Genomic DNA, 13,359 nt, shown 5'->3' on the forward strand with positions numbered 1-13,359 from the left:
TCTTCCCACCTTCTGTGATTACACTTCCCACGTATTTGGAACTTTTCACAATTTCTATTGGTTTTCCATTTCCTTCCATCTTGCCTCTTCCTTCCTTCCTTCCTTCCTTCCTTCCTTCCTTCCTTCCTTCCTCTTACCATCACTACTGTTTTACTCTTCTCTACACGTTTTCTCATTCCAAACTCTCTATCACCTTATCCCATACATTAAATTGTTCTTGACAGCTTGCATTTGGGAGATAGTGAGTTCAAAGCCCACTTTGGCAGCCCCGAAGATGGTTTTCAATGGTTTTACTTTAATTAAGACCACCGTCACATCCTTCCTGCTCCTAGCCCTTTCCTATCCCTCGTCACCATAAAACATATCAGTGTTGGGGCAACATAAAGATAACTGTAGATATAAAATAAAAATTCTTGTACTTCCATTTCATTTTCTCCGCATATTATTATGTCATCTGCAAACAGTGTAGGGCCTTTGCTGTGTTTCTTCCCATCTTCTATTTTTCACACTTGTGGATTTCATCTATGACTGATGAAGAGTATGGGGTACAGTATGCTCTGCTGAAGTCCTCTTTCCATATCAAACCATTTTGTTCATCCAATCTTTGTTTTTATACTATTAAATGTAACTAAAAAGCTTTCCAGTCTGTCAAACACACAAGTTAAACATAAATATTATACTATAACATACCTGTAAAAAGACACATTATTAAGCAAGGAATAAAAATAATCTTTTCTCCTTCATATACCTTGACTTATGCATCTCTGTCCTAGAAATAAAGTCATTAGCTATAAAGTCCATATCCAAAGGGTTGACTCCTTATGATGAACATTCAGGTTTACAAGATGGTATAGATGCATAGAAATAATTTTTGATCTTGGATAGTTTTTCAGTCTTCTCAGACTTGAAAAGGGTCTTTCCACTGTAGAAGCTGATGTAGGGTCCTTAGTAGAAGTCAAAAAAACTTCAATAATTGTAGAAGTTATGTTCTTTATATCTTGGTTTTTCTAAAGAAAATCAACCTAAGTTGCCACACTGAGAACGGTTTCATTCCTTGTTTTCTTTATCAATGTAATCTTTAAAGTGATTTTAAAAGCTCCAGAAATTTGATTCTTGCACAAGACCAACAAACTCTCAAATGTTTTCTATTTATTTCATTTATTTAATTGAATACATTTTTGGGGGGTGGGGGCTCAAAGCAACCTGTGCGCCACAGAGTTGGTATCCTTACAGTCCAATAAAGTGGCCTATTCTTTCTTGTTTGAAGTTTGTCATTACAATCCAAATTTCCTTTTCATTATGTTCATTAGAATGTATTTTCTACCTACTATTTTAACTAGAAAACTTGTTTTCACTATCCTGGTTTATAATATATTTTGTTTTATACTGGATGTTGGTATACTTTCTACTTTATAATATTGTACAATTTCACTGCTTCATTGTTTGTAGCCAAAATATTACACCAGTAATTTTCTGAAAGAAATTATTCTAACTGTTCAGGGGCGAGACTAATTGTCCCGCAGAGCCCATCATGCAGGGGAGGGTCATGGGCTCACAGGGCCCCCTAAGCCATTCTACAGTACAGTATAACTGAATATGTAATTTCTTCTATACATGAAATGAAACCAACTAGCATATTTTGTACCAAATTAAATTATGCAATGTAATATTATTCTGCATTGATGTAACATCTAAACATCTACTTAGTGATGTGATTCACATTGCACATGATCATACAGCTCTCTTTTAAAACTTTGGGTATAGGCTACTGATGCAACACTGGGTTGGTGCAGTTTAATGAATCCCCAACCTTGTATTAACTGACAGTTGGGCACGGTGAACCTGACTGTCAGTGAGTGTTGCCAGGTCTCCTAAGATACTTCCCTGCATTCATTGTAGGTTAGAAGCTAGGATTATGTTCTCCCTCCTCTCCTGTTGAACTTGATAATCATGCTTTATTGCATTGAATCATTCAGAGGGAAATCCCTGATCCACATTTAAAATCGGATCATGGTGGTAATTCACAGTCAGTTGTGGTCAGTTCGGCTGATGACTAGGTGATGTGTGCATAAATTTATATTATGAATTCAAGTACTGGTAAATCTAGGTATTTAAGCTGTTTTCAAACACGCAAGAGAGAACATGAAAATGAAGAATCTGTTAAAAAGTTGCAAAAAATTATTTCTTTAAAAGTGTTGGTGAAGATTCTTTGTCATGTTCCAGTAGCAATAGTGTAACGTCTTATGATAAATCCTTGTCTGGCAAGTTGATTGAAAATTTAAGTGATGATGCAGCATAAAAGTCAAGGGAATGTAATGTAAAGATCAGTGACATATCACAACAACATAGTGATTTTGAAACTGATAGTGCAAAAAATATAATTGACTCTCGTCGTGGTTGGTAAAGTGGTAAGTTAGATAAAGATATGGAAAAAAATCGTGACCTTTCAACTGTAAAATAGCCATCCAAATTTCTGATAGTAGAAAACTCTAGTTCCTGTCAGCGAAATAATGACGCTTCAGAAAATTATGATGGATGCCACTTCTGGTGATTTTCACTTCATTACAAAATATCGATAGTATGAAAGGATGCAGTGATTAATGTAGGAAACATTCTTGCAGAATCTGAGGTATGTGAGGAGGGGTGCTGAAAATATTATGTTGCTGATGGGCCCATCCTTTCTTAGTTATACCACTGAATCTGTCCAACGAGAATACTAGCTTAACTAGGTTCTGTACATCTCCATTTAAATGTGACCTTTCTTATTTTATTTTGCATGAGTTTGTACTTGTATACAATGACACTATCATATACCAGTGCTAATCAGTTTCTGAATAGCAGTGGAAAACATAAGCCATTGTTCAATTACTTTTTAAAATTTGTTTATAAAAGTAGTAGTAATAGTAGTAGTGAGTTCTCACTAGGCTGCTTAGATGTAAGTCTACATCTCAGAGTCAACTGCAGCTGGTCAGAAATATTCATAACTGATGCTTCTTGATGTTCCAGTAATGTTTCTGATGGTTGATATGCTTAGATAAGTATTGAACACATATTGTAACTAGTGAATGATCAGATCATAAATGGTCTTCAAAATTACCAGTGCCATGGTACAACCTGATCCTGCAAAAATGATGCTCCTTATGCCCCTCATAATATTGAACAGTGTTGGTGTAATGTAAAGCAACTTGTAAAAAAAAAAGAAAAAATGGAGAGAGAGAGAGAGAAATTTTGGACATCTCATGTTGGGCAGTCTCACACTGTAGTAAGATAACAATCCTGGTGAGGATGAACTGTGTTTTCATGTGACATTTCCTGTCTTTTTTTTTTCACAAGTGCACTTAAATTTCATATGTCCAGGGCTACCGTTACAACTCTACAGTTCCCATACTACTTCTCATGATAAGACAAATTTATGAAATTTGGCTTTTCACAGGGTTGGAATTTTTTAAAATTATTACAATGTACACTTAAGAAAATGGAAATTGCAACACCATGAAGACATTGGTCGTTTGTATTGATTTTCAAGATATGGAATGATGCCATTTAGAAATGTAAACGATCAAAGTTTCAGATCTATTGGATTGTTGCTACAGGTCTCCCCACGTGATTGGTCACGGAGGAATCAACTCCAGTATGCAGACTCTGGTGTAGCGTAGTTAACTTCCAGTCTGTGCAGTGAAGTGTTCTCCATCAAACATGCCCGCAGTGATCGCCGGAATCGTGTGTGCCGACGTACCGGGTAGAAGGGCCGCCCAGATCTTATTGTCAAGAGGCACACAGGGCCAACACCAAGCATTATGGTCTCGGTAGCTATTGGCTTTAATGTGAAATCACAATTAGTGCTTGTTGAGAGCACTATGACTGCTCGACAGTACGTTGATAGGGTACTCAATCCAGTGGTTGTCCCTATGATGGTGAACATTGCTAATGGGATGTTTCAGCAGGACAATGCCTGGGTTCACACTGCACGCATCTCCAAGAGAAGCTCTCCACGACATCACAACCTTAGAATGGCCCACCAGATCCCCGGATCTCGGTCCTATTGAGCATGTGTGGGACATGATGGGTCGACAACTGGCCAACCGTCTTCAGTCACCCACAACTCTGGAACAACTGACCCGTGCAGTGCAGCAAGCATGGGCCACAATTCCTCAGAAAGCGATCCAGGGCCTTGTTGACTTCATGCCTCGACGAATTCATCAATGTATTGCAGCTCGTGGTGGGCACATCCTGTATTGATTATTGTCCAAATTTGCGGTCAGAGGGACCTGAAAGTGTAATCATCGAATCACAACTGAAAACTCATCCTGCATGTTCAATTGCAGCAATGTAGCATCATTCCTTCTGGGTGTTGCAAATTCCATTTTCTTCAGTGTATTTGAACACTCCCATCCCACCACCAACAGTAATGCAATGAATGGCACAAATGATGGTATACATTTTACTGCTCTCATCTTTTTCAAAGATCAAGGTAGCTTAAGATCATTGAACACACTAAATTTTATATAGATTTCTAAAACCATAAGGCATTTTTGCAAAATGTTATTTTACAATGTGAAATTTAAAAGGAAAGGTACAGTATTGGGCTTCTTCACATTCTGCTGGACTTTATCCCAGACCCAAAGTTATTCTAGGAGCACTTCCATTGCCTTTGAATCAACACAATGTAATAAAAATGTTAAGTAGTACCATGCAGGGCTAATGGGAGGAGTAATTTGTTACGACCCTTTCCTAGAGAAGAAATTGAAATGAGTCCATGCATCATGTTATCATCTTGCTTATAGCTCCTCTATATGACTACAGAAAAAATGGGTTATATTAATATACTGAAGGGCAATAACATCGCCCTGCTAACTTAGCTCCAGGACTGTTCCACATGTTGCAGATACAGTGAACTCCCAACAGATCAAGGAGGTTTGACGCCCAAATGTGAAACAACACCAAAACAATGCAACAGTTTACCCATTTAGCAACAGATCTTGCATTAAACATATTAAAAGAACATGAATAGAAGCTTCATAGATAATGAATATCCTTAAATATAAAAGTAAAGTGATATTTCATCTATTTCTCCTGCATCCTACACTGGCATAAATTACACACTTGAGTGAAACTCCTCATAGACTTTTTTTATATCTCCCCTCAGGCCAATTATTGTACTATCTTTCTCTCACCATCTTCACTGGCATAAATGGTGCCTCATTTTACTCATATTTATTAGTCAGGTTACTGTTTAGGTATTTTTGGTCTGTCAAACAGAAGTAGGACTCCAGTCTCTCCCTTACCCAGAATACCGTATTATATTTAAATTTGAGGACAAAATAGGCCTATCTATGAAAACAACTGCTTAGATAGTCTTTAATGGTTAAGGGACCAATGATGGTTAGCCTAAACATGAAAGGTGTCACAAATAGGTGTGATGTGTGCATAATTATCAGAAATTGACATCGTATTAGAACAACCTGTTTGCTCTTGAAATGGATTGAGGAACTTGCATGTGATATAGTGATTGTAGTTTTTAGGAACAAAACTGCAAGTTTATCTACCTTGAACAATGAAATATATTCTGCAGTTTGTACTTATGAACATTTATTCAATCAAACATTATAAGCATGTTAGCACACTGCAAGAACAATACTTCCCTCCCTTATCCATCAGTTTTAAAACTTTCTTGTATAATATATTTTAATATGTACATCATTTCAATAGATTGATTGATTGATTGATTGATTGATTGATTGATTGATTGATTGATTGATTGATTGATTGATTGATTGATTGATTGATTGATTGATTGATTGATTGATTGATTGATTGATTGATTGATTGATTGATTGATTTATTTATTTATTTATTTATTTATTTATTTATTCATTCATTCATTCATTCATTCATTCATTCATTCATTCATTCATTCATTCATTTATTTATTTATTTATTGACTTTAGCAGTGGTTAAGTTAGGGCTCGTGGCCCTCTCTTACACTTAACCACTTAATTGATCTACAGATAATACATATATAAAAGAAATGTACTATTCTATCATAAAATCAAAGATAAGCTAAAAATTACAGATTTGGACAACATATAATGAAGAAAGAAAGCAGAGTTCAACAAATAAAATAGAATAAAATTTGGAGCGTATAGATAATGAGAAAGAGACCAAGTCATAATGAAAAAGTAAGATACAAACTGAAAAAATAAGCAATACATAAAGAGAACACAATAAGTAATAAAGTAAATGGAAATATAAGTATGGCAATAAAAGTGATCTATGTACATGAGTAAGAAGCTAAATATTATGTACATTACACTATAATAATAATAATAACAATAATAATCACAATCACACAACCTATCATACGTCATGATACACACGAAACAATCACACGAAACAGTCAGCGGTATTCAACAGGTAATCTCTACATACAATCATTATGTCCATCATCTTTGTATTTATGTACTGCTCCTCATGACAAGGTTCATACTCTCAGGAGCCTTTCTGATAGACAAATAAAATATTAAAAAGTAAAGTAATTTGAACTGTAATGGTTAACTATTAGGTACTGATCTTTAACTTTTTTAAATATTTCTACCAAAATTATTTCCATGATATTTATTTTACAATCAAGTTTTAAATAATTTTTACTTACTATATTCTTATGAATACTTACTGTCATTAATACATTTTACATGTTTCAGTTCCTCCAACCCCTCCATTACTTTTGGCAACAGCTGTTACTCACAGTTCTGTTCAGCTACAGTGGAAACAAGGTGATAATGGTGGCGCTGCAGTGCGAGGATTTCTTCTCTCGTATCGTCGTGACTCAGGAGAATGGGAAGAGATAAGTGTGGACAGAAGAGCAACTACCTATTTGTTAGATGGCTTACTGTGTGGAACACGCTACCAGTTTCAACTTTCAGGTGTGATCCCAAAATCATGTTCATACTTTCTTCAAGTGCTTATAATTACTATAAGAAGGATAACTATGGAAAGATTGTCTAACTCAATATATCTATAATGAAGTACACTGACCACATTGTTTATATTTCTCACTCGTATATCCCTGCTACGCTGAGTGACTCAGATAGCTGAGCACTGGCTCACTGACCCCAGCTTGGCGGGTTCAATCCATGCACAGTCTGGTGGTATTTGAAGGTGCTCAAATATATCAGCCTTGTTTTGGTAGATTTGCTGGCTTGTAAAAAAAATCCCGAGGTCTGAACCAGTTCCTCAGAGTTTCCAGAAATCATAAAACTAATTAGTGGGATGTAAAACCAGTAACATTATTCTTATCCTTATATCGCTTGAGCCATCCTCATTAATTTAATCACCGGACAAGTTGGCCGTGCGCGTAGAGGCGCGCGGCTGTGAGCTTGCATCCGGGAGATAGTAGGTTCGAATCCCACTATCGGCAGCCCTGAAGATGGTTTTCTGTGGTTTCCCATTTTCACACTAGGCAAATGCTGGGGCTGTACCTTAATTAAGGCCACGGCCACTTCCTTCCAACTCCTAGGCCTTTCCTATCCCATCATCGCCATAAGACCTATCTGTGTCGGTGCGACGTAAAGCCCCTAGCAAAAAATTAATTTAATCCCTTTCCTTTATGATGATAGATGTTCAATAGTCTAAGTGAAAACAAGGATGTGATAGAGGATATAATATTATGCTTGTACGTGTACTGCTCAATTTATTTTGCCATTTTACTTTGTCGTGTGTTGATCCACCATATCAATATAAGGTTCTTTAGTTTTTTAGAAAAATACTTTGATATTTTGTAGGTATTAATATTATAGAAGATTAGATAAAATTGTAGAATATATTATCATTTAGACTTTCACGGCCCGTGTAACTATTCATGAGTTATATTTTTGGGCTTATGCCGTGTAAATAATTATAAACACACTCAACGTTTCAAAAGGAACCTTGCCTGTCTTCATCAGGAGCAACCATCATCGTTTCTTTTCTCTTTTGTCTCCTGATGAAGAAAGGCAAGGTTCCTTTTGAAACGTTGAGTGTGTTTATAATTATTTACACGGCATAAGCCCAAAAATATAACTCATTAATTGTAGAATATAGTTCAGATATAAGTATGGTCAAAGAAGGAAATCTGTTCATATGGTTGCTATGTTCTTCAACACAACATGCTAACTGCATCTGCGCATACGAATGGCGGGAATACACAAAGCTACTACCTCATCGCAGGTAGGTATTAATATTATGGGAGATTAGATAAAATTGTGGAATATAGTTCAGATATAAGTACCACCATGTTAATTGTAGTTTATATGATGTAGTTAACCACACCCGGGTGACTGGAGTGGGACATTGATGATGATGATGATGATGATGATGATGATGATGATGATGATGATGATGATGATGATGATGATGATGATGATGACGACGACGTAGTTTCCACTGTAATTGGGATACTAACTCCTGTAGTGTGTAATAAATAAATAAATAAATAAATAAATGAATGAATGAATAGGCCTCCTTGGACCTTGGTCTACTGGCCAACAGATGCCAGCCTTACAGCTGTTGATCAGAAGTATGTGAACATTCCACAGTAAATCAGACCAAGGGTGACCCTGATGTTACTGATACATCTGAATTTTCATTTTTTGCACTTGCTAATAGGTAATAAAGAATGTGCATGCATGCGTATGTGCATGTATGCATGTGTGTTCTTTTCAGCTGGGTGGTGCAACACATGCTCCAATGGCAACAGGCAATACTGATAAGCAGTATAAAAGTGGAAGTTGGAGAGCTGCGATGAGGTAGTAGCTTTGTGTATTCCCGCCATTTGTATGGGCAGATGGAATTAGTATGTTGTTGCAAATGATGAATATCATTGTTAATCCGTATTGAAGATGCTGAATGTAGGATGCTAAAGGGTTTATTGTGTCACCTAGTGACCTAGTTTTCGATGGTTTCCCATTTTCACACCAGGCAAATGCTGGGGCTGTACCTTAATTAAGGCTATGGCTGATTCCTTCTGACTCCTAGCCCTTTCCTGTCCCGCTGTCACCATAAGACCTATCTGTGTCGGTGTGACGTAAAGCAACTTGCAAATATATATATATATATATATATATATATATATATATTTCTTTAGTGTAATAACTAACTTTCTATTTTTTTCAATCTGTACTTAACTACATTTCTTCTACAATTACTCTGCCTTTATCTGACAGTCTTTTGACTTTCTCTTTTTTTCTCCTATTTTTTAAAAGCATTCAATAAGATTGGAAGTGGAGTAGCCAGCAGGATAGAGACAGCCACCACAAAAGGTGGCAAACCAATAGTACCATCAGCCAGTCACTTTCTACAGGTGAATAAGACATCTGTGATACTTTTTCTCTCCACATGGCAGGATGGAGGATGTCCAATACTGTATTTTATAATAGAGTACAAGAAAGGAAATTCTGACTGGATGCAAGGTAAGTTGCTACTTAAAGAAAACGTTGACAATAAATATTAAATATATTTTGTTTGTTTTACACATTTATATCACCATCATCATCATTTCCCCTTTTCCAGCTGACACTGGGTGGGGGCGAATATGGTCCCTCTCCACTTTGTCCCGACTCTCCACCATTCTTCATCCAACACTGTGTTCTAGTCCAGGTTCCGTTGTCCTATGCTGTTCTTCACAGAGTCTATCCATTGTATTTTGGTTTCCACATCCTCTTTTCATTGTTATTTGTCTTTCCAGTGCTTGTCTTTGCAGTATATCTTCCTTCATCCACTTGACATATCCAAACCATCTCAGTCTGTTCTGTTCCAGTTTTTCATTTTATTTTTGCACATTTAGCTCTTTTCATATGTCTAAATTTCTCACTCTATCCCTCCTTGTCCTCTGTACCATACTCCTCAGGAATTTCATTTCAGCTACCTGCACTCTACTCTCATCTCTCTGAGTAATTGTTCAAGTGTCTGCTGCATATGTCATTATAGGTAAGTGATATCCCTTGTACATTACTTCTTTAGCCTTCATCTCTTTCCCATGATTTGTCTCAGAATGAAAATGGGTTTCACTGTTCACCTTCCACTTCTGAATCCAAATTGTTCCCCCTTTAATTGATGTTCCACCTTTTCTCTAATCCTTATTTCCAATATGTTATATTATATTATATTAGCTGGAAGTTTGTCTACAACAGGAAAGAAGTGCTTTTACCGTAAATGCTTTCATACCTCACCTCCAACTTCATATAATGATTACGTAACAAAATGCCATGAATAAGAACAGCTTTGCTTTTAGACCAGATGCATTCGAGGTGTGAGGCCTGCACAGTGTACTACCTTTATAATGATGTCATGAGGCTTTGTGGTTTCTCACACTGTGAAGTAACATTCTGTCCAGTGGATCTTACCACCTGCATGCTACTTTTGGAAGAGCACACTGATGCTGAGGCAGAAATTCTCCTAACTTTCTTTATGGTGAAGTAGTCGTGGTGGTGGTGGTGGTGATGGTGGTGGTTATTGTTTTAAGAGGAAGTAAAACTGGCCAACCATCCTCTCTTAACACTAATCAGAGGAAAAGAAAAGGAAGAATGAAGGTATCAGCAAAATAAAGGGAAAGGTCATGAAAGGCTGGCTCTGTTGTTGCATACAGCCAGTGGCTATGCTCTGCAAGTGACTTTTCCAGCCTATAGAAACAACTCATCATGAGTTGGTATACTGCACCTTCCTGGAAAATTTCTCCCATCCTCCCTTCCGACCATTTCCTTACTTGAAACTTTTAGTGAAAGGACAGTGATATTCTGCATTGCCAGGTATAGAAAAAATATGAGGTGTAAGTCACATCATCTGTTGGTAGTGTAAATGATAAATGAAACATTAGACAACTGGGTGTAAGATTCAATCCCAGATGGTCCATGTGGAGGCGACGTGAGGCCTGCACAGGCCTTTTCTGAGATGGAGTTAAATCATAATTGGGATCATGTGATCTTCTCTGATGAGACTTCTTTCATTTCAACGGAGTTTAGGCTGATTCACATTTGCAGGCCACGGGGAGCCCGATATGACATACGATATTTAAGAGTGTGTTCACACAGTGGCCACATATCTGTGTCGTGTTGTTGGTGGATATAATCTGATGGGGCTGGAGTGCTTCATCGGATAGATGACCGTCTCACATTGGACCAATATTTGGATATTCTGCAGAATATTATGGTTCCGAGTATGAGAGAGCACTATCCAAATGAGGTACTACAGTTTGTACAAGACAACTCCCCAACCCATGCAAGCGGTCATGTTCAGGGCTAGCTTTCTGAGCAGGACACCACCGAACTGCTCGAGACTTGAAACCCATTGAACACGCGTGGGCAAGGTGGAGACACCATATAAAGAAACACTGGTCTCACCCTCCCCAGTGTTTGTATGATGCATGGGGTAATATGTTGAGTGTATGGGAGAAGATCGCCCTCGATGAGGAATACTCTAGGGACCTTCTTGAGTCAACGTCATGTCGCCTCCAAATGGAGACTTGATACTGGACGAGGTATTAGGTCATGCCTAAAACAGTCTCTTTTAGGACTAACATAATAAGATAGCTCAATGCCAGGTTTCACAGTGAATAAAAACACACATATTTGGTTAACGCAACACTATACAAGTTACCATTGATGCTTTAACAGTCCATACTCCACAGGCCTTTGGGCTTATGCAGCAACAAAATTTTCTAACAATATACAAAATTATTTTTTAAAAGTAATGCATAGAGTAGGACTCAAAACACTGGTTCTCATGATAGGAGGGTATGCTATCTCAGAGCCAACTGGCACTCGCATGAACACACTTAATACAGTAGTGTATGGCTATTCCCTACTGTGCATGGCATCTCTATAACAGTCCTTCAAGGGGCCAGGTGATGTTAAACTCTGCGCTCATTGCAAGCATTTGGAGTGGAAATATAAGGATTGTTAGTATGATAGAGTTACACACTAGAGTAACTAAGTCCAGTAAAAACAAATTTGCCGATACTAGTTTTCGAACCCCAGATCTCCTGGTAGATAACCAACGACCTTTCCACTACACTAACACTGACATGCTGTAAAGTGCTTCACATCGAGCCTCACTTGCCAGGTATGTCTGTTACTTCACATATTTATGTAACCATTATGGTAGTTTCTTGTCCGTTTCATTGTATTCTTTTATGTTATTCTGATATGCATTTTGTGCTGACAGTCACATTTTGTCTGGGACGTGCTGTTTAACAATAAGTGAGTTGCATCACTTTTTGTTTTAGCCGTACTGCCTCACTTAAGGACAATACCCGATTCAGGACTTCAAAACTTTTCATGCGCCAATTTTTATTGTTCAGCTGTACATATAAAAGTATGCAGAATATGTAACATGATAAAAATATGAAAAATCGATATATATATATATATATATATATATATATATAAAAGAACATGTTCTGACCGACCGACCGACCGCCAAGCAAAAACTACTGGACATAAGGAGATCAAATTTTGAGGATACATTTATATTACAGTGTAGGTGCTCGCTAAGGGAGGATTTTTGGATATTCCGGCGCTAAGGGGGTGAAAAGGGGGGTGAATTTTTAAATGAGTGTATCTATATCTCCAAACTTCAAAAGTTTACAGATGTAAAAATTGGTATTTAGAATCTCCTTTAAAAATAAAGATACACATTTTTTTGTTTTTGGAAAATCCCAATAGGAGGGGTGAGAAAAGGTGAAAAAGGGGTTGAATGTCCTTAATAAGGATACTGATATCTCAGAAACTGAAGATATTACAGACCTGAAAATTGGTATTTCAGATCTCCTTTAAAAATAAAGAAACACGTAATTTTTGTTCTTAGAAAATCCAATTAATGGGGTGGGGGGGTGAATTTTTAAATGAGTGTATCTATATCTCAAATCTTTTAAAGTTTACAGATGTAAAAATTGGTATTTAAAATTTTCTTTAAAAGTAAAGAAACACGTATTTTTTGTTTTCGGAAAATCCCAATATGAGGGGTGAAAAAGGGTGAAAAAGGGTGAAAAGGAGGTTGAATGCCTTTAAAGAGGATACTTATATCTCAGAAACTGAAGATATTACAGACCTGAAAATTGGTATTTGGGAACTCCTTTAAAAATAAAGAAACATGTACCTATTTTTTGTTTTTTGTTTTTTATTTTTGGAAAATCCAATTAATGGGTGTTAAACAGGAGTGACAAATTGGGGTGAATTTTTTAGAAAGACTATATCTACAGTATATCACAGAAACATAAAATGTTACAGACATAAAAATTGGTATTTGGAATCTCGTGTAAAAGTAAAGAAACGTAGGAGATTTGTTTTTGGAAACTGCACTTAAGGGGAACTAAAAAGGGGGTGAAAT

At 36.8% G+C, this 13,359-nt stretch overlaps 1 protein-coding gene across 1 annotated transcript in view; it reads left to right on the forward strand.

Annotated features, from left to right (window-relative positions):
• The window catches only part of LOC136863709 (cell adhesion molecule Dscam2), a 1,676,531-nt gene that overhangs the window by 1,513,448 nt on the left and 149,724 nt on the right, over nucleotides 1-13,359 (forward strand). The window contains exons 28-29 of the mRNA XM_068226050.1: nucleotides 6,702-6,923; nucleotides 9,240-9,446. Of these exons, the coding sequence (XP_068082151.1) occupies nucleotides 6,702-6,923; nucleotides 9,240-9,446 (429 nt within the window). The remainder of the gene's footprint in view (nucleotides 1-6,701; nucleotides 6,924-9,239; nucleotides 9,447-13,359) is intronic.

Source organism: Anabrus simplex, chromosome 2 (assembly GCF_040414725.1).
Source record: "Anabrus simplex isolate iqAnaSimp1 chromosome 2, ASM4041472v1, whole genome shotgun sequence".
Classification (NCBI taxonomy): domain Eukaryota; kingdom Metazoa; phylum Arthropoda; class Insecta; order Orthoptera; family Tettigoniidae; genus Anabrus; species Anabrus simplex.